This window comes from Silurus meridionalis, chromosome 23 (genome assembly GCF_014805685.1).
Source record: "Silurus meridionalis isolate SWU-2019-XX chromosome 23, ASM1480568v1, whole genome shotgun sequence".
In the NCBI taxonomy this organism is placed as follows: domain Eukaryota; kingdom Metazoa; phylum Chordata; class Actinopteri; order Siluriformes; family Siluridae; genus Silurus; species Silurus meridionalis.
Window position 1 is genome coordinate 7,971,519 of NC_060906.1, and position 19,082 is coordinate 7,990,600.

General features: G+C 41.5%; 2 protein-coding genes across 3 annotated transcripts; one reads left to right on the forward strand and one right to left on the reverse strand.

Moving 5' to 3' along the window:
* Window positions 1–520: 520 nt before the first annotated feature.
* Window positions 521–12,021, reverse strand: mcm3 (minichromosome maintenance complex component 3). Of its 2 annotated transcripts, XM_046835609.1 has the most exons (17): window positions 11,811–12,021; window positions 11,402–11,514; window positions 9,662–9,870; window positions 9,441–9,571; window positions 6,848–7,086; window positions 6,599–6,704; window positions 4,152–4,305; window positions 3,861–3,992; window positions 3,263–3,471; window positions 2,657–2,831; window positions 2,367–2,493; window positions 2,128–2,278; window positions 1,863–2,003; window positions 1,646–1,758; window positions 1,475–1,563; window positions 1,289–1,373; window positions 521–1,008 (listed from the first exon to the last, which is right to left on the reverse strand). In XM_046835609.1, the coding sequence occupies exons 1-17, from the start codon at window positions 11,883–11,885 to the stop codon at window positions 810–812; spliced, it is 2,448 nt and encodes an 815-aa protein (XP_046691565.1). In that variant the 5' UTR covers window positions 11,886–12,021; the 3' UTR covers window positions 521–809. The 2 variants fall into 2 exon arrangements, with proteins under 2 accessions (XP_046691565.1, XP_046691564.1); XM_046835608.1 differs by lacking the exons at window positions 9,441–9,571; window positions 9,662–9,870; window positions 11,402–11,514; window positions 11,811–12,021 and adding exons at window positions 7,753–7,883; window positions 7,974–8,178.
* Window positions 12,022–15,377: 3,356 nt separating this feature from the next.
* paqr8 (progestin and adipoQ receptor family member VIII) lies at window positions 15,378–17,474 on the forward strand. The gene is made up of 2 exons (XM_046836628.1): window positions 15,378–15,519; window positions 16,200–17,474. Exon 2 carries the CDS (start codon window positions 16,209–16,211, stop codon window positions 17,277–17,279), a length of 1,071 nt encoding a protein of 356 aa, XP_046692584.1. The 5' UTR covers window positions 15,378–15,519; window positions 16,200–16,208; the 3' UTR covers window positions 17,280–17,474.
* Window positions 17,475–19,082: the final 1,608 nt, after the last annotated feature.

Consider the following 19,082-nt stretch of genomic DNA (forward strand, 5'->3'; position numbering starts at 1 on the left):
ATCAGTAATTGAAGATACATGACTCTTGTGCATCAACAGCTTTCGTGAATTTACCTTGACGGTGAAGCTGGAAGTTCAAGGGGTGATGATAAATGTCATCAGTGTTTATGCTCCACAAGTGGGTTGTGAGATGGAGAAAAACATGAGGTACATGGGTAGGAGGATGGAGCCACCAGGAAGGAGGAAAAGAGGAAGGCCAAGGAGGAGGTTTATGGATGTGGTGAGGGAAGACATGCAGGTAGTTGGTTTGAAAGAGGCAGATGTAGAGGACAGTGGGGTATGGAGATGGATGATCTGGCGTGGCGACCCCTAATGGGAGCAGCCGAAAGAGAAAAAGAAGACCTTGAAAAGGATGTGTATTGGTATAGATTTTGAGAAAGAGTGTAAATCCAAAATAAAAACGTTGCTTAAAAAAAAAAAAAAACACAGGGTCATTGAATTGGACTGTGTGAAGTGTGAAGTGAATGAAAATGATTTTATACCTACATAATAAACAAATAAAACAAGTAGTCAATCAATCTGAGAATCAGGTGATGAGAATTTTTATCTTTTTCTTTTCCATTGAACATAGGACATATCCTTCTTTTAAACATTAAACAATATATATACACATATTCACACACACATTAAACATCACCCCTTACAATACAAATGAATGAAAAGCAAACAGCTAAAACAATGTAAAAACAAGCTTGCAAATAATCATTTTAAAAGAAATAAAAGATATTTTAACCACAAGTCCACTCTCAAGTTGGTCACATTCTCTGTTTTTCTCCTCCTTACATCCACCTGCGCCCCTCCCAAGCTCATCAGATGAGGAAGATGATGTCATCGGCTACCATGACCTGGTTGTCATCCTGCATGCGTGTGAGAGCGGCTCGGACCTCGGCCTGGTCGAACGGAGTGGCGCGCTCCTTGTTGATGTCTCCCATCAGAGCGTTCATTCCCACCGACTGAGCGTGTGCAGCACGGAAGACCTCCAGGAGGGCAGATTTGAACTCTTTCAGCCTTTACAAAAAAAAGAAAAAAAAAGGGTTAGATTCTATAGAATAAGACTATAGTTATAGGTAGAATCTGTTTTCTATATAAAGTATATAAAAAAGGCTAACAGAAAAAAAATGAATAATGTTTTATGGTGGTATGTTTCTTTTTCATTTTTGAACCATCGTAACTCGAGGAGTTTTAGTTTCTCTATAAATAAAATAAAACAGTGAAATAAAACCATTAAGATAAAAATATTGCAGTATATATTTCATTTATTATGTTTTATTAGCTGCTTTGCACTCACCTGTCCACCGATATCTCCACATGGCCGTTTTGCTCAGGCGTCTCCATGGGCTCCTCAGTGGGCCTTGCAGAAGCTGGAGATTGAACTAAACACGTGAACAAAAAACAACAATGAAAACATTTTTCTGCTAAATTTAGGCCTCTGTGATTGCAACAATGATAATCAGACGGGGGTAAATCTGCTCACTTTGAGGTATGTCCGTCTCTGTGGTAAAGTCATACGGGTCATACGGCTCGCTGCTCTGTGACGGCCGGCGCTCAGTCGATCGTCGCCTCCTAGAGGACATATTGTTTATAAATATTTAAAAATAAAGCTATTTCCTTTCCACAAATTGAGTGTGCATTTGATTGTTCAGACCTTTTCCTTTGTTGTCTAGGGGTGCCTTCTTCCTCTACCTCCTCGTCTTCCTCGTCCTCAGACGTCTCATCATGCCCTGCCTTTCTGGAGCGCTTCTTTTCCTTCTCCAGAACCTAGAAGATCAGAAGAAACGTTTATTATCTATAAACACACACTGTGTATAATATGGATGAGCTTCTAAAAGCAAGATCACATTAGGTGTGCGTTCAAGTCGAACCTTTTTGAAGTAGGCAAACTGTACGAGCTCCACTGCCACCTCGGTGTCCTCGAGCTCCACGGTTTTGCTCATGCGAGCCTTGGCATGGGCCGTTGCCAGGCGGATCAGAGTCTCCAGAGTCCTGACGGTGACTGGCGAGGTCTGGCAGAGGAAACAAAAAAACTTCACTTAGAAACCCTGATGGCAAATTAAGCCTGTTGTGGTGTCCTTAAAAAAGTGTAAAAAAAACCTGGAATAATAAATGGCAATGTATTTGGAAACTCACCCGAGCGATATCCGAGCCCAGCTGCTCCTGGTTGCGCAGTCGCGTATACTCCTCGGCGATGTGATTGGCTGCTTCCTGGGTCAGAACGGGTGTAAGCACCTTGGCAATGTGAATGTACTTCCTCATGAACTCTTTGCTCAACACCTTGTCCCTAAACAAACAATATTCCTCATCAAGTCAGTGATCAGTAACTCAATGCTGGGAACCTTTAATCAAAAATGCACTTTAACCATGTCTACCTCTGTTTCCGGTTGCCATGGAGAAGATGGTTGTGTTTCTCATAGACCTGCAGCTCTTCCTTTTCTTCCTGTACTATATCAGGGTCCTCAGTGGCCAATGCATCCACTGTACCACCCAGAGCCAATGCTGGAACACGGGGAGGAGGGAGACGATATAATTATACATGACTTGCTGTGTAGAACTATTTGACTTCTGACAACATGGGAACATCACATAGTTCGACTGATCTCAATCTGGTCTCATTTTGAGGCCAAAATGTGTTTTTTTCAACCCTTAGACATCCATTTACCTGCTCCTTCTTGCTCGCGGGGGTCACGGTAGCGGTGCATGCGCAGAACGTGATCGGAGATCTCGCGATCATGCTCGGGATCCATCTGGTCCAACATGATGAAGAGCAAATCGAAACGAGATAGCAGAGAGTCCTGCAGCCCGATGTTCTCCATGGGGGTCTTATACTGGTCATACTGCAGAGAAACAGCAAAGAGACAGAGCAGCTCACACTTACTGCTGTGTAGCGAGCAAGCACAAAACTGCTGTAATGGAGTATTGCAACTGTACCACAACCTCCACAGCTTCTATACGAGCTTATGCCTTAATATTTATTTGCTGTACATTTACCCACTTATATGACACTTAATGACAATCACTGACACACACACAAACTGAACTCTCTCAGTGACTGAACTGACTCACTCTCTCAGTGACTGAACTGACTCACTCTCTCAGTGACTGAACTGACTCACTCTCAGTGACTGAACTGACTCACTCTCTCAGTGACTGAACTGACTCACTCTCTCAGTGACTGAACTGACTCACTCTCTCAGTGACTGAACTGACTCACTCTCTCAGTGACTGAACTGACTCACTCTCTCAGTGACTGAACTGACTCACTCACCCGGCCATAGACAGGGTTGGCTGCTGCCAGGACGCTGCAGCGGGCGTTCAGACGAGCATGAATGCCTGCCTTCGCAATAGTGACGCGACCCTGCTCCATGACTTCGTGGATAGCAGTACGGTCCATGTCGGACATCTTGTCAAATTCGTCGATGCAGACCACGCCTCGATCAGCCAGCACCATGGCACCGGCCTCCAGCCGCCGCTCACCTACACACCAGAACACACTACATATAACTCCTTCCTGTCAAAATGGTCCCACAGTTGCTCTAATAAACTCGTTTTTAATCACTCGACAAAGTGAAGAACACAAATAAGGTTCATGCCCACTCTTTTAAACCCTTTAAAACATCTAATCACTGACTGAACCCCAGACCTCATTATAACAAGAAAATAAGGGACTAAATCTGGAAATGGAAGTTCAATAAAAAAAAACACGCATGGCTGTGCTGGTCAGAGGTGCGCATACTTTTGGCCATGAAGAGCTTGCATTTTGAGGCAGAATCCACTGATTTCTGGACATTTAGGTGATTATTTAATCAGCAAAACAGCATGCAGATACAGATGAACAGTCTCTGTTACTCTTCACAATGCAGTACCTGTCTCCTGGTCAGTGGTGACCGCCGCAGTGAGACCGACGCCTGTCGAGCCACGGCCAGTGGTTGGAATGGCGCGAGGGGCGGTGTGCAGCACGTAGCGCAGAAGCTGCGACTTCGCTACGGAGGGATCTCCTGAGAAAGGAAGACACGGAAGCGTTTAGTTTTGATCACACTACTAATCTCCAGTCATTCTGAACCTCATTAACAAAGATCCAGGGTGCAAAATTCTGCAAATTCTCCTTCAATCCAACACGTTTCTTTGAAATGTACGAGTCCGTTAGTAATACAAACCTATGAGGAGGACGTTGATGTCTCCACGGAGGCGTGACCCGTTTTCTAGAACCTTCTCTACTCCACCAAGGAGCATACACAGAATGGCTTTCTTGATGTACTCATGACCGTGGATACTCGGAGCCAAAGAGCGGGCCAACTGGTCAAACACATTCTGTGGAAAAAACATGAGAGAAAAACATAAATCAGGTCACAGGCTCATTAGCAGAATTACAGTGTATGTATTCCTACACCTGTGGTACATTTCTCCTGTGCTTTTTTGATGACTGTCCAAGTGTAATGTTTCTGATTTGGGACTGAAAGGACATTCATGCGTGTTGCATTTGAAGTATCTGTTCCCTGAATATAAATTTTAACATAACACCAGGAAGGAAGCGATCGAAGAACAAATATTTCAGACACTGTGTGGCTACTCGATCCATACCGTAAACTTTGTTCAGCCACTTCGTTGTTTTTATATCGATTTAACGACAGTCTAAAGAACTGCATTAAACATCACCAAAAAAATATATATATATATATATATATATATATATATATATATATATATATATATATATATATATACACACACACACACACACACACACACACACACACACACACACACACACACACACACACATATATACAGTACAGACCAAAAGTTTGGACACACCTTCTCATTCAAAGATTTTTCTTTATTTTCATGACTATGAAAATTGTAGATTCACACTGAAGGCATCAAAACTATGAATTAACACATGTGGAATTATATATGGAATTATATACATAACAAAAAGTGTGAAACAACTGAAAATGTCATATTCTAGGTTCTTCAAAGTAGCCACCTTTTGCTTTGATTACTGCTTTGCACACTCTTGGCATTCTCTTGATGAGCTTCAAGAGGTAGTCACCTGAAATGGTCTTCCAACAGTCTTGAAGGAGTTCCCCGAGAGATGCTTAGCACTTGTTGGCCCTTTTGCCTTCACTCTGCGGTCCAGCTCACCCCAAACCATCTCGATTGGGTTCAGGTCCGTGACTGTGGAGGCCAGGTCATCTGGCGCAGCACCCCATCACTCTCCTTCTTGGTCAAATAGCCCTTACACAGCCTGGAGGTGTGTTTGGGGTCATTGTCCTGTTGAAAAATAAATGATGGTCCAACTAAACGCAAACCGGATGGAATAGCATGCCGCTGCAAGATGCTGTGGTAGCCATGCTGGTTCAGTATGCCTTCAATTTTGAATAAATCCCCAACAGTGTCACCAGCAAAGCACCCCCACACCATCACACCTCCTCCTCCATGCTTCACGGTGGGAACCAGGCATGTAGAGTCCATCCGTTCACCTTTTCTGCGTCGCACAAAGACACGGTGGTTGGAACCAAAGATCTCAAATTTGGACTCATCAGACCAAAGCACAGATTTCCACTGGTCTAATGTCCATTCCTTGTGTTCTTTAGCCCAAACAAGTCTCTTCTGCTTGTTGCCTTTCTTTAGCAGTGGTTTCCTAGCAGATATTCTACCATGAAGGCCTGATTCACACAGTCTCCTCTTAACAGTTGTTGTAGAGATGTGTCTGCTGCTAGAACTCTGTGTGCCATTGACCTGGTCTCTAATCTGAGCTGCTGTTAACCTGCGATTTCTGAGGCTGGTGACTCGGATGAACTTATCCTCCGCAGCAGAGGTGACTCTTGGTCTTCCTTTCCTGGGGTGGTCCGCATGTGAGCCAGTTTCTTTGTAGCGCTTGATGGTTTTTGTGACTGCACTTGGGGACACTTTCAAAGTTTTCCCAATTTTTCGGACTGACTGACCTTCATTTCTTAAAGTAATGATGGCCACTCGTTTTTCTGTACTTAGCTGCTTTTTTCTTGCCATAATACAAATTCTAACAGTCTATTCAGTAGGACTATCAGCTGTGTATCCACCTGACTTCTGCACAACACAACTGATGGTCCCAACCCCATTTATAAGGCAAGAAATCACACTTATTAAACCTGACAGGGCACACCTGTGAAGTGAAAACCATTTCAGGTGACTACCTCTTGAAGCTCATCAAGAGAATGCCAAGAGTGTGCAAAGCAGTAATCAAAGCAAAAGGTGGCTACTTTGAAGAACCTACAATATGACATATTTCAGTTGTTTCACACTTTTTTGTTATGTATATAATTCCATATATAATTCCACATAGTTTGAATGAATTCCATTCATAGTTTTGATGCCTTCAGTGTGAATCTACAATTTTCATAATCATGAAAATAAAGAAAACTCTTTGAATGAGAAGGTGTGTCTGTACTGTATATATATATATTCAATATAATAAAGACTATCCTACATACATTTAAACACAAAAAAAGTCCAAGCTAAAATAACACCACTGCCACCTAGTGGCACACAAAATACATTAAATATACCAGGACATGATCTCCAACCCACAAACACAGATATACTGATTATACCGTCCTCGTACCTTGCGAGACTTCCTGAAGTTCTTGATCTTCACCACGTCATCGGCGGAGAAGTACTGAGTGACCTCTTTGCTCATTTGCTTTACTTGGCAAGCGATCATAATGGTCCTAAATGTAGGAGAATGAAAAGAAAGAGAGGACTTAGCATGCTCACAGACTAAGGGACTGCTCACTGGACAACATCCGTACTGTATCTGTATCAATGAACAAACTGTACATCTGATAATACTGCACTGAAATCAGTGATGTACCTGAAGGTGCCAGAGGTGAAGCCTCCTTTCTTGCCTGGCAGGCAGCGGTAGGTGCCGACGATCTGCACTCGATCCCCCGGCTTTGCAGCATCCACCAAATCGTTGTCCAGGATGATGTCCACAGAGCGAGGCAGCTGACCAGCCGGAGCCTTCTCAGGCATCTCCTGCACTGTGATGGTCTGATGGTCTTTATAGATGGACAGCCCAAACTCCGTCTCCAGGGGGTTGTTCTCCTCATCCTGCAAAGATGAAGTGAAGCAGGTGCAATCAGGGATGGGTAATGAGAATGTGTATTTATGAACCGGTACGTAATCCAGTCAATACCAGACTAACGTTAAGCTTCAGGACAAACGATACTGCTATCCATTACTTGTGTTGTTTTACTGTCGGTTTTAGCGGCAAATTCGCCCTCTAGAGGTGAATCGCTGTCACTACGTGCTGTTTGTTTTTACACGCAGAAGGACCACTTGCATGGGGAGCGTGTTATTATATTTATTAATGATATAATATTTTTTTCATTTAGCACATTTTTTTTTTACAAATTAGTGCTGTTTTTTTATTTTTGCAATAAAGTTCTGTACTATTTTACATGGTGTTTTTTTTTTCCAGTATCCATTTTAAAAACTATCGATCAATCGATTATCGGCAAGTACGAGCCAACTGAGCTAATCTAATTCAAATATGTTGTGCTGTGATATACTGCGGCATTTTTATATTTTAATTCTTCATTATTCTTCTGTTTGCTTTTGTAAACTACAGTACTTAAGTTCAGGAGTAACGAAATTGATTAACTGGTATGGATTACAGATAAAATGTAAACTCTACACATCAATAGGTGCAATAAATTTGATTGAGGACCAAATTTAATAGCCATAACGTATGAAGTGTATCGGAATACCGAATACCTTAGTCGGGTAGATGGCACTAGAAGGAAAGGCATCCAGCGAGGTCATATCTGTGTATTTGCGCTCCAGGGTCTTCTTGGTGGCTGGGCAATAATGGACGCTTCGTACCACTTTGGGGCGCACAAGAGAGCCTGGAATACAAAGAACATGACGTGTTCGAACCTTATTATAGAGATATTTGCTGACACCATTTCCAGTTAGTTAGCATTGCACTGACGTACACTTGGTGACGATGCCTTCCACGCACACCATGGAGCTGAGCAGGCGGGAGGTGAGGGTACGAGGCGTGACGTGTTTGCTCCCGAAACTGCCCTCCAGTCCGATGAAAAACTCCTCGAACTGCTTGGCGTACGTGGCATCGACCGAGGCCACGAAATCCTTCAAAGCACGCTGGAAAGCCAGAAGCTCCTCAAAGGCATTGTTCAGCAGTCTGTAAAACAGAGAGTCGTTATAAACCACATCAACTTCACCGCAGTAATGACAATGTAACTAAGTTTATAACTATGTAGTAGCAGGTGTCTACTGTCACAGCTGCAGGGGATGGACCAGAAATAAAACTGATATTTTGTATTATAAAGGTTTATACTGTGTTCTAAAAGCATTATTTATTAGTGTTCATGTTGTGTTTTGTAGAGATCCTCAACTTAACACAACCAATTACTAATCACCATCAGCAACTAATCACTGATACTTAGTGTTTTACAAGCAACTTATCAATGATCACAGCTGTGTCCACTGACTAATCATTGGTCTTCCCAGTGACCAATCAGTATCCTTCATATCACCACTCAGTATTGTTCCTGGTGTTCCCAGTGACTAATCACCACTCAGTATTGTTCCTGGTGTTCCCAGTGACTAATCACCACTCAGTATTGTTCCTGGTGTTCCCAGTGACTAATCACCACTCAGTATTGTTCCTAGTGTTCCCAGTGACTAATCATCACTCAGTATTGTTCCTGGTATTCCCAGTGACTAATCACCAATCAATATTGTTCCTGGTGTTCCCAATGACTAATCACCAATCAAAGGTGTCCCCACTATTGTTTGTAGCAACTAAACACAGATATGTGTTCCTGTTTTTCCCAGCAACAACTCACCAAACAATAGTGTTCCCAGTAACCAATTATTATTGTTTCGAGCAACCAATCACAGATCAGTATCGTTCGGTGTTCCCATAGACCTCTAGAGGTGAATCGCTGTCACTACGTGCTGTTTGTTTTACACGCAGAAGGACCACTTGCATGGGGAGCGTGTTATTATATTTATTAATGATATAATATTTTTTTCATTTAGCACATTTTTTTTTTACAAATTAGTGCTGTTTTTTTATTTTTGCAATAAAGTTCTGTACTATTTTACATGGTGTTTTTTTTTTCCAGTATCCATTTTAAAAACTATCGATCAATCGATTATCGGCAGGTACGAGCCAACTGAGCTAATCTAATTCAAATATGTTGTGCTGTGATATACTGAAGAAATCTCTTTTTGAAGCGGCATTTTTATATTTTAATTCTTCATTATTCTTCTGTTTGCTTTTGTAAACTACAGTACTTAAGTTCAGGAGTAACGAAATTGATTAACTGGTATGGATTACAGATAAAATGTAAACTCTACACAGGTGCAATAAATTTGATTGAGGACCAAATTTAATAGCCATAACGTATGAAGTGTATCGGAATACCGAATACCTTAGTCGGGTAGATGGCACTAGAAGGAAAGGCATCCAGCGAGGTCATATCTGTGTATTTGCGCTCCAGGGTCTTCTTGGTGGCTGGGCAATAATGGACGCTTCGTACCACTTTGGGGCGCACAAGAGAGCCTGGAATACAAAGAACATGACGTGTTCGAACCTTATTATAGAGATATTTGCTGACACCATTTCCAGTTAGTTAGCATTGCACTGACGTACACTTGGTGACGATGCCTTCCACGCACACCATGGAGCTGAGCAGGCGGGAGGTGAGGGTACGAGGCGTGACGTGTTTGCTCCCGAAACTGCCCTCCAGTCCGATGAAAAACTCCTCGAACTGCTTGGCGTACGTGGCATCGACCGAGGCCACGAAATCCTTCAAAGCACGCTGGAAAGCCAGAAGCTCCTCAAAGGCATTGTTCAGCAGTCTGTAAAACAGAGAGTCGTTATAAACCACATCAACTTCACCCGCAGTAATGACAATGTAACTAAGTTTATAACTATGTAGTAGCAGGTGTCTACTGTCACAGCTGCAGGGGATGGACCAGAAATAAAACTGATATTTTGTATTATAAAGGTTTATACTGTGTTCTAAAAGCATTATTTATTAGTGTTCATGTTGTGTTTTGTAGAGATCCTCAACTTAACACAACCAATTACTAATCACCATCAGCAACTAATCACTGATACTTAGTGTTTTACAAGCAACTTATCAATGATCACAGCTGTGTCCACTGACTAATCATTGGTCTTCCCAGTGACCAATCAGTATCCTTCATATCACCACTCAGTATTGTTCCTGGTGTTCCCAGTGACTAATCACCACTCAGTATTGTTCCTGGTGTTCCCAGTGACTAATCACCACTCAGTATTGTTCCTGGTGTTCCCAGTGACTAATCACCACTCAGTATTGTTCCTAGTGTTCCCAGTGACTAATCATCACTCAGTATTGTTCCTGGTATTCCCAGTGACTAATCACCAATCAATATTGTTCCTGGTGTTCCCAATGACTAATCACCAATCAAAGGTGTCCCCACTATTGTTTGTAGCAACTAAACACAGATATGTGTTCCTGTTTTTCCCAGCAACAACTCACCAAACAATAGTGTTCCCAGTAACCAATTATTATTGTTTCGAGCAACCAATCACAGATCAGTATCGTTCCCGGTGTTCCCATAGACCTCTCAATGGTGTTCCCAGGTACCAATCAGTATTGTTCGTAGTATTGTTCCCAGAAAGAAATCACTAATCAATGGTGTTCGCAGTGACCAATCAATATCGCTCGTAGCAACTAATCACTAATAAATATTGCTCTAGGTGTTTCCAGCAACCAATCACCAATCAGTGTTGTTCCTATTGACGAATCACCAATCAGTAGTGTTCCCAGGGACCGATCACCATTGTTCAAGTAACTATTAACAGATCACCAATGAATAGTGCTCCCACTATTGCTCAAAGCACATAATCACAGGTCAGTATTGTTTCCACTGACTAATCACCAATCAACATTGTTCCCAGTGACCAATCAGTATCATTAGCAACTAACCAGGGATCAGTATTGGTCTATGTTTTTCCAGCAACTAAACACCAATCAGTGGTGTCCCCACTATTGTTCAAAGCAACTGATCACTGATGCTTCTGGTAATCAATCAGTATTGTTCATAGCAAATAATCACAAATCAGGGTGTTCCCACTTTTGTTCACAGGAACCAATCACAGATCAGTATTGTTCAAGATGTTCCCAGACACTAATCAGCAATCAAATAACAACCAAGCGCCATATATAGAAATCGCCCGATGACGTCATTCGGTGAGTTTCCGCTACAGTTCTCCCAAAACTACAGTTCATACACTTTCTCTTGCATTTCAGTAAAGTTAATATAAGTTGGAGTCGGTGGGAGGGGAGGGACATGGGCATGATGAGGAGGAAAATAAAAGGATTGATGAAGAGGAACCTACTTAGCAGCGCGCGCTTCGTTGCGGCGGCGCAGGTCGTTGATGTTGACGATGAGGCGGAACTTGTTCTCGCTGATCATGTCGCGCACTTTACTCTGATAGATCCCCTGATCCTGCTGCAGAACGACATTTAACACACAACAAAAATAACATGTTATGCTCGGATACACGAGGGAAGCCCTGAAAACCGGAAGGAGAAGATCATGATAATAAGTAGCGCGAGAGGCCCAGAGATGCAATAATCATTAATATTATAAATATCACATCTAATCACACTTTTACGTGTATTTTGTGTTAAATATGTGATAAAACCCCAAAGCGTGTTAGAACAGGGTCATAAAGGTTTGCTGTATGGGGCGACTTTGTTCCCCATGAGTATGAACAATGAGGAGGAAAAAAAGTAATGACTTACATCATCATCCAGAAAATCAAGGTAATCTCTCTGAGCTTCCCTCATCTCATGATCGTCCACAACTTCGGCAGCCATTTTATAAAATATGTCTGAAAATCTCTTTCGACCGAGAGAAAAAGAAAACCCAGTCCCGAGTGAGTAAATGTCCCGTGTTCTCCTCTGCTTCTCCTCTGCTCTGTAAAGCGTGGCTTTTTCGCGCCACACGGACCTCTGACGCGCACCGCTCTGCGCTCTGATTGGTCAACTCACCGCCAGCTCATTTTAATATTCCGAATTCCGGCTCCGACGTCCAATCATAAACAGCACGCGCCGCCGAGCTCTTCCCGCCCCTTTCAGGAGTTCGCGCGAAAAATCCGCGCATGCGCTGAACGACAAAAAGGCCTTTCTTTTGTGGTGGTGGTGGTATTCAGGCTTTTGTGAACCACAGCAGCCCCAATCTCTTCTTTATCTCCTTACTTTGTGAAACTGTTTATGAGTAAACCACTAATTTAAAAAAGACAAGAAACACCACTTATTAGTCATGTTTTCACTCTTCTAATTTAAAATATATACAGTACCAGGCAAAAGTTTGGGCACGCCTTCACCTTAATTAATTTCCCTCCATTTTATTTTCAACATTGTACATTGATAATGAAGAAATACAATGTATAAAAGAACACACTTAGAGTTATGTAGTAAGCAAAAAAACTTGAGATGGTTTGGGATAAGTTGGACTGGAGAGTGTAAGAAAAGCTGGCACTTAACACTTCTGGGAACTTCTTTAGATTGTTGGAAAACCATTCCAGGTTACTAGTTAATGAGGCTAAATAAGAGAATGGCAAGAGTGTACAAAGCTGGTAGCAAAATGTTGGCTACTTTGAAGTCCAAATCATCCCAAACCATCTCAAGTGGGTTTAGATCAGGTGGAGACCATGTCATCTAAAGTCGTTTCATGTCATCAAATAACTCATATATATCCAACAGGTGTGTTTGGGGTCTTTGTCCTGTTGGAAAACAAATAACGATCTCACTAAGTGCAAACATGGGATGGTATGTCACGGCAAAATGATGTGCTTGCCATGGTAGTTAAATGTGCCTTCAATTTTGACTAAATCACCTACAGTGTCACCAGCAAAGCACCTCCAGACCATCACACCTTCTCCTCCATGCTTCACAGTGAACCACACATTCAGTAATCATCTGTTCACCCTCTGTATACCTCTGAAAAAGACATGGCATTTAGAACATAAATTCTCAAATGTAGACTCTTCAGACCAAATGACAATTTTCCACAAATGAATCCTTGACAAGGCACACATGGGAATAGCAAACCATTCCAGGTGACCTTATGAATATGATGAGAAAATAATTTGCCAAGCTGTCATCAATCTAAAATGAAAACACACATATTCTGGGTTGTTTAGCACAATTTGTTTTACTGCATACATTCAAAATGTTGACTGGTACTGTATGTGGGCCTCTTAGTATCACACCCATATGTGATTGTTCCTCACATGGATACCATAAACCTGGAAGCACACCATTGTATAGAATGCCTTTGTATGCCATTACAATCTCCTTTCTCTTAAAGAGGCTCAAGCCTGTTTCACACAAGCTGAACTCCATGGAGCTATTGCATGCGTGATAAAATGGAAGAATTCAAGTGTCCTGCACAAAGCTCTAACCTCCGTAACCAAACTAAACACCTTTAGGATGAACTACAACACTGAATGAGCCCCAGAAATCCTTATCTGACGTGTTGACTTATCAAACCTCTACAAACAAACTACCGAAATGATTTTAAGATCAGCAATGTGTTACAACTCTTAATTCAGAAACAGAATTTGTCCACGTAATTTTAGCCATATTGTGTAATTCTGCCTACATTGCCTTGTAATAACCAAGACCCTAATTTTGTAATACACTGTAATTACAGTGAATTATAACCATATAAAACAGCTGCATGCTGCGCTAACATCAGTCTTTCCGCAGTTCACTATCGGCTAACACTCGGTGGCTGTTTCAGAGATAAAACATTTAAGAAATGTGTATGTCAAATATGCAGACTCACACATGAACTCAATCTTATGCCTCAATCATTTCAGCTCTTTTCAATGTAGCTGTCACATTATGTGTGCAAAGCAGTGAATTGTAAGGATTCGTACACACAGTTTGCAGTAAACCAGACCGTTTTTGACAAAAGTGCTCATTCGTAAGCAGTGTGTACATTGATATTTACATTTGTGGCATTTAGCAGGTGCCCTTGTCAGCGTACGAAAGTGCTTTGAGTCTCTAGCAATGAATAAATCTACACTGGTACGCTAGATTAAAAACTTTATATAAATCAGACTACAACTCTTGATTTTTACAAAGCAAACTTGGAAAGTGCTAATTTAAGTGTTTCAGGAAGAGGTAGGTCTTCAACCATCGCTTAAAGATAGCCAGGGACTCTGCTGTATGGACATCTAGGGGAAGTTCATTCCACCACCTCGATGCCAGAACAGAGAAGAGCCTTGAAGTATACTTACCTCTCATTCTGAGAGAAGGTGGTACCAGTCGAGCAGTGCTGGAGGATCTCAGACAGCGTGGTGCAGTGCGAGATGTGACGAGGTCTCTTAGGTAAGATGGTGTAGACCAGCATTTTGGCCTTGTACGCAAGCATCAGTGTTTTGAATCTGATACGTGCACCTAATAGAAGCCAGTGAAGGGAGCGCAGCAGTGGGGTGGTGTGGGAGAACTTGGGCAGATTGAACACAAGTCATGCAGCTGCATTTTGGATCATTTGCAGTGGACAAATAGCTTTGAGAGGTAGACATCTGAGAAGCAAGTTGCAGTGGTCCAGTCTCTAAATGACAAAAGACTGAACAAGCTCCTGGGCAGCCTGTGTGGACAGAAATAGTCGAATCCTTCGGATGTTGTAGAGAAAAAATCGACAAGAACAAACCACATTAGCAACATGTGAAGAGGACAGTTGATTGTCCATAGTTACCCCAAGGTTGCGAACAGTGGCTGAAGGGGAGAGCAGAGAGTCATGAAGAGTTAAGTGTGTGTCCAATACCTGTGGATATGCAGATATTTTAAAGTTAAATACTATAAAATAACACACTTGCAGTCTGAGAAGCAGGACATTCGTTTGGAATACATTTGTTTAAGAAAATCGTAGTATGAGAATTGTTCTGGAAAATAAATGTAAAAAGAGAATAAAATAGAGCACATCCACATTAATCTGTCTGTTGTTGCTTGAATGCTTTCAAAAGGCAATTTTATTCAATTGTTGAAGGAATTGCTATATCTGCTATATAAACACTTTCAGATTCTCTCACTTTATTTCTAGTATCTAGAATTTTTTTTTTTTTTCGGTTTTGTTTTGTGTCAGCTTAAAAAACTCCAAGCCCTTCTTGATTAAATTCCTTGATTATATCAATCCAAATAGTTTCATAAGATATGATTTAGAGATCCTTCATTTGTGCAGCTTTGTGCTTTAATGTAGACTTGCTGCTACATACTGTATGGGTGGTGAGACTTGTTACTCCTCCCCACTCTCGAAACTACTCGGCTTGCAGCTCACCTCACCAGTTTAGCTGTGAACTGGTCTGAGTTTGAGTTCATCTATCCCTGTGTATAATGCATGTATTCTTACTCTACCTAACCTGGAAAGGAGGTCACTTTGTTGGTTTTTAAAAATGTAGAGTGAGCAACAGTGATTCTCCTGCAGCATCAGCAAACACAGGTAAGGTTCATACTTAGAAGGTAAAGTGTTAGTTTAAAACACATTTGCAACATTTCATTATTTATTTATACTTTATATATATTTAACTTTTTTATTTAATAAGAACGTTGGTTGTAAGATATGTGCATGTATATGTAATATATTTATATAGTGTAATTTAATAAGAGGTAGTCACTTGGTGAAACAGTATAATTAGCACTTAAGGCTAGATCTTTCTTATCATGCAAAGACAGTTCCATTGTGCAAGTTAGGTGGGGCAGCCTGGTAATGCCAATTACTAACATAAGCATGGAGAGGTTTTGTGTGTTTATTCTGGATGATGGATAAGACAAAGGGAGTGTGTACGCACCTTTCAGTCGTGTCTTGTTTTCCTCACAACTGAGTCATTTGAGAAGCCATATGTTTAAAGCATTAGGCTTTTTTTTAGTAAATCTAAATCTAAATTTAAATAAAGCAAAGAGTAGATAATAAAAATGTAAATAAAAACAAAAACACAAAGCCAAACTACAATCAAATGATTAAATGTGTACTTGAAGTTAATGTTTGATGTAAACACAAGCTGCAGGTTATTTTGCTTTGGCTCTAAATATTACCAACCCTCATACTTTCTTTTTCTTAGCATTGCCTCTCTTCAGGACAAGACAATTGACCTTTCTTGTATTTTCTTTTTCTCTTTCTAGCTTATCATTATGCCAGGTGGAGTTTTAGGCTGCCTGAGTACCCTGACTGTCAACATTAAGCAGCTAGTGGGCCTGCTGCGTCTTTCCCCCTCCCTTCATTCCTTGCCGTCCCCTCAGGCCACCGTGGAAGACTCAAACGTGCCGAGCCTGTTTCGTGAACCCTACATTCATTCGGGCTATCGTCCCGTAGGCCAGCCATGGCAATGCTATGCTCTTAGCCTTTTTCAAAGCCACAATGAGTTGATGAACATCTGGTCACACCTTCTTGCTGTACCTGCCGTGCTTTTACGTTTCTGGTTCTTTGCCGCCACAGAAAGCTTGACTCTGGACGCCTCATCACTGCCCCTTTACATCTATGCCCTTTCGTGTCTGACCTATCTTGCTTGTAGCATGGTAGCCCACTTGCTTCAGTCTCACTCAGAGCTCTTGCACTACTCCCTGTTTTTCCTGGATTATGTTGGCGTGGCTGTGTATCAGTATGGCTCGGCATTGGCTCATTATTTCTACTGCACTGAGGAGAAATGGAGGCAGAGCTCGGTGAGGGCACTGTACCTTCCTGGTGCAGCTCTACTGGGTTGGTTGTCGTGTGCCAGCTGCTGCTTTGCCAAATTGCACTATCGCCGTCCCTACCCAGTGAGCAGGAATCTCTTCCAAGTTGTGCCCATCAGTCTGGGGTACATGTTGTATATCAGCCCTGTGGCACTCCGGCTAGCCACAAGACCCTGGAACGAGCCTGTGCTGGTGCTGCATGCCCTGCAAGTGATCTTTTTGCTGATAGCTGCCTTCTTCTTCTCGTGCCCGGTGCCTGAGCGTTTTTTTCCGGGAAAATGTGATATTGTAGGTCATGCTCACCAGATCTTTCACATCTTCCTGGTTATGTGCACAATGTGCCAGATGGAAGCTGTTTTAAAGGACTTTTTGCTACAGAGAAGTTTGGTAGTGGAGATGCAAGGAGAGTGGAGCATCTGGCTGGCCACAAGGTTTTTTCTCCTCCTGGTGCTGGGAAGTTTGTTGACAGCCACTCTAATGAGGCAGAGAATCAAAAGGCAGCTACAAAAAGAAAGGATTAAGAGCGAATGAGAGTAAAATTTACATACAGGCTGTTACTTACAGTTCTGGAGGTCTGCAGAAAGCAGTGAACGTCCCTTTTAAGGGTTTTTGATTTTTTTGTGATAGTGTGAAGGTTATGCACAATAGGACAACCGTGCTTTGTGATAATCTATCAATTGTGATGTCCGTTTTATTTATGACCTTAGTATTAGAAGGTGCTATTTGGTTGAGAGTGACTTAGAACCATGACATGTTCGCATACGCTTATATATATATATATATATATATATATATATATATATATATATATATATATATATATATATATATATATATATATAAATATCGTAAGTAGAGGACTACCTGTATATATGTGTATATATACTTACGATAGAGATATGTTAAGAAGCCCCCTTCGTAAGTCTATATATAAATATAGACAGATGGACATCTTCCACTTATGATATTTTTGAGTTATTTTTGACTTTTTTCACTACAAGCAGGAGAAATACTTGGGCTCTTGGAAGACCTGCTTTTATCCTTAAAATTGTTGTTTGAAACCGTTTGAAACAAAAAATAAATACACACTGAAACTCTGTTGGCCGCTAGCACTAGTGGGGAATCTCACAGGGCGAGAGATTTGCTTATCCCAGCTGCACGTACAAGGTATTGTACTTCGTACGCTGCTGCCTGTTGTGTGAAACGCATAATATTTGTAAAATTTTGTTATATCGCTATCGTTATCATAAGATCTAAATATCGTAGAAATATATATATACACAGTGGAACCCAGTTATGTCGATGTCCTAGGGGGTCGCCAAAAAGCATCGAGGTAACCGATGATCGAGATAAATGAAAATCAAAATGGCGGCAGTATATTAACGTGCTTGAAATTTCTTTATGTACATGATGTGCGTTAATAAATGAGAATGTGCATGCACGTGTTCCTGGAGGGTTTTTTACACAACAGCGTTGCCGTGATTTGTTTGATGAAGGCATGCTATAAAAATACATACAGTACATGTTTATCTGTCAGGAATCCACCTGCCACGCCCCCTTCGGCCCCCTTCAGCGTGTCAGGTGTTTTCGCCGCTTTCTCTGAAGCTCCGGCTTCAATCGCACATATGGTGCTCGTTTAGCATCATCACCAGCTCCTATTTAAACTTCCACACTCTCACTGTCCGTTATTGTTGGTATATGTTGGTTCACGGTGGTCGTTGTTAAAATCATGAACACCGGCAGGATCGGGGGGAATCCGTGATGCGCTTTGGGAAGAAAAGAGCAGCCGTTGAGAGAGTGCCGGTGGGAAGGCACGTACCGTGATACACATGAGCGATACCAACGACCACCGTGAACGGTTTCTGTTACATTTGTTCGGTTTACATGATTTAATGTAGTTGTCTCATATATGGACCAGGCTGTATAATCTGTTGCTTAGTCAAAGTACCTTGCATTCTGCATTTATGACTCTGTGTGCCCTATTTTATACTAATCCATTCAGCCTGGGCCTAATTGATCACTTAAAAAGTACAAAGGAACAAGGGAGTCAAAGTTGTATTTTGTGTGATCGGTTTTTAATTCTCAAGTCAGATTTAACTTAAAACCTCATGAATGTTCCCCTACTCTCAGTGGTTGGATGTGGATTTTTATTTATAATGTACTGTTTTTAAGGATGGGGATTATTATTATTATTACCTCAACCAGTTGGTAAAGAAGGAAAGCTATTTAAGTTAAAATGTACTGTAGTGAGTTTATAGGATTGTCATTACCTCAGAAAGCTCTCTAAAAGAGGGAGAAAGATGTGCTATGGATTTTGGTTTTTTTACTGAATGT

What these genes read in the sequence shown, in the direction of transcription:
- paqr8 (XM_046836628.1), top strand. Translation starts at nt 16,209, where the DNA reads ATGCCAGGTGGAGTTTTAGGCTGCCTGAGTACCCTGACTGTCAACATT.
- mcm3 (XM_046835609.1), bottom strand. Translation starts at nt 11,885, where the DNA reads ATGGCTGCCGAAGTTGTGGACGATCATGAGATGAGGGAAGCTCAGAGA. An exon ending in GTGCCATCTACCCGACTAAG is followed by an intron (nt 7,087 to 9,440) that starts GTATTCGGTATT and finishes TCATCTTTGCAG; the next exon opens with GATGAGGAGAACAACCCCCT. An exon ending in AGTTTGCCTACTTCAAAAAG is followed by an intron (nt 1,759 to 1,862) that starts GTTCGACTTGAA and finishes CTGATCTTCTAG; the next exon opens with GTTCTGGAGAAGGAAAAGAA.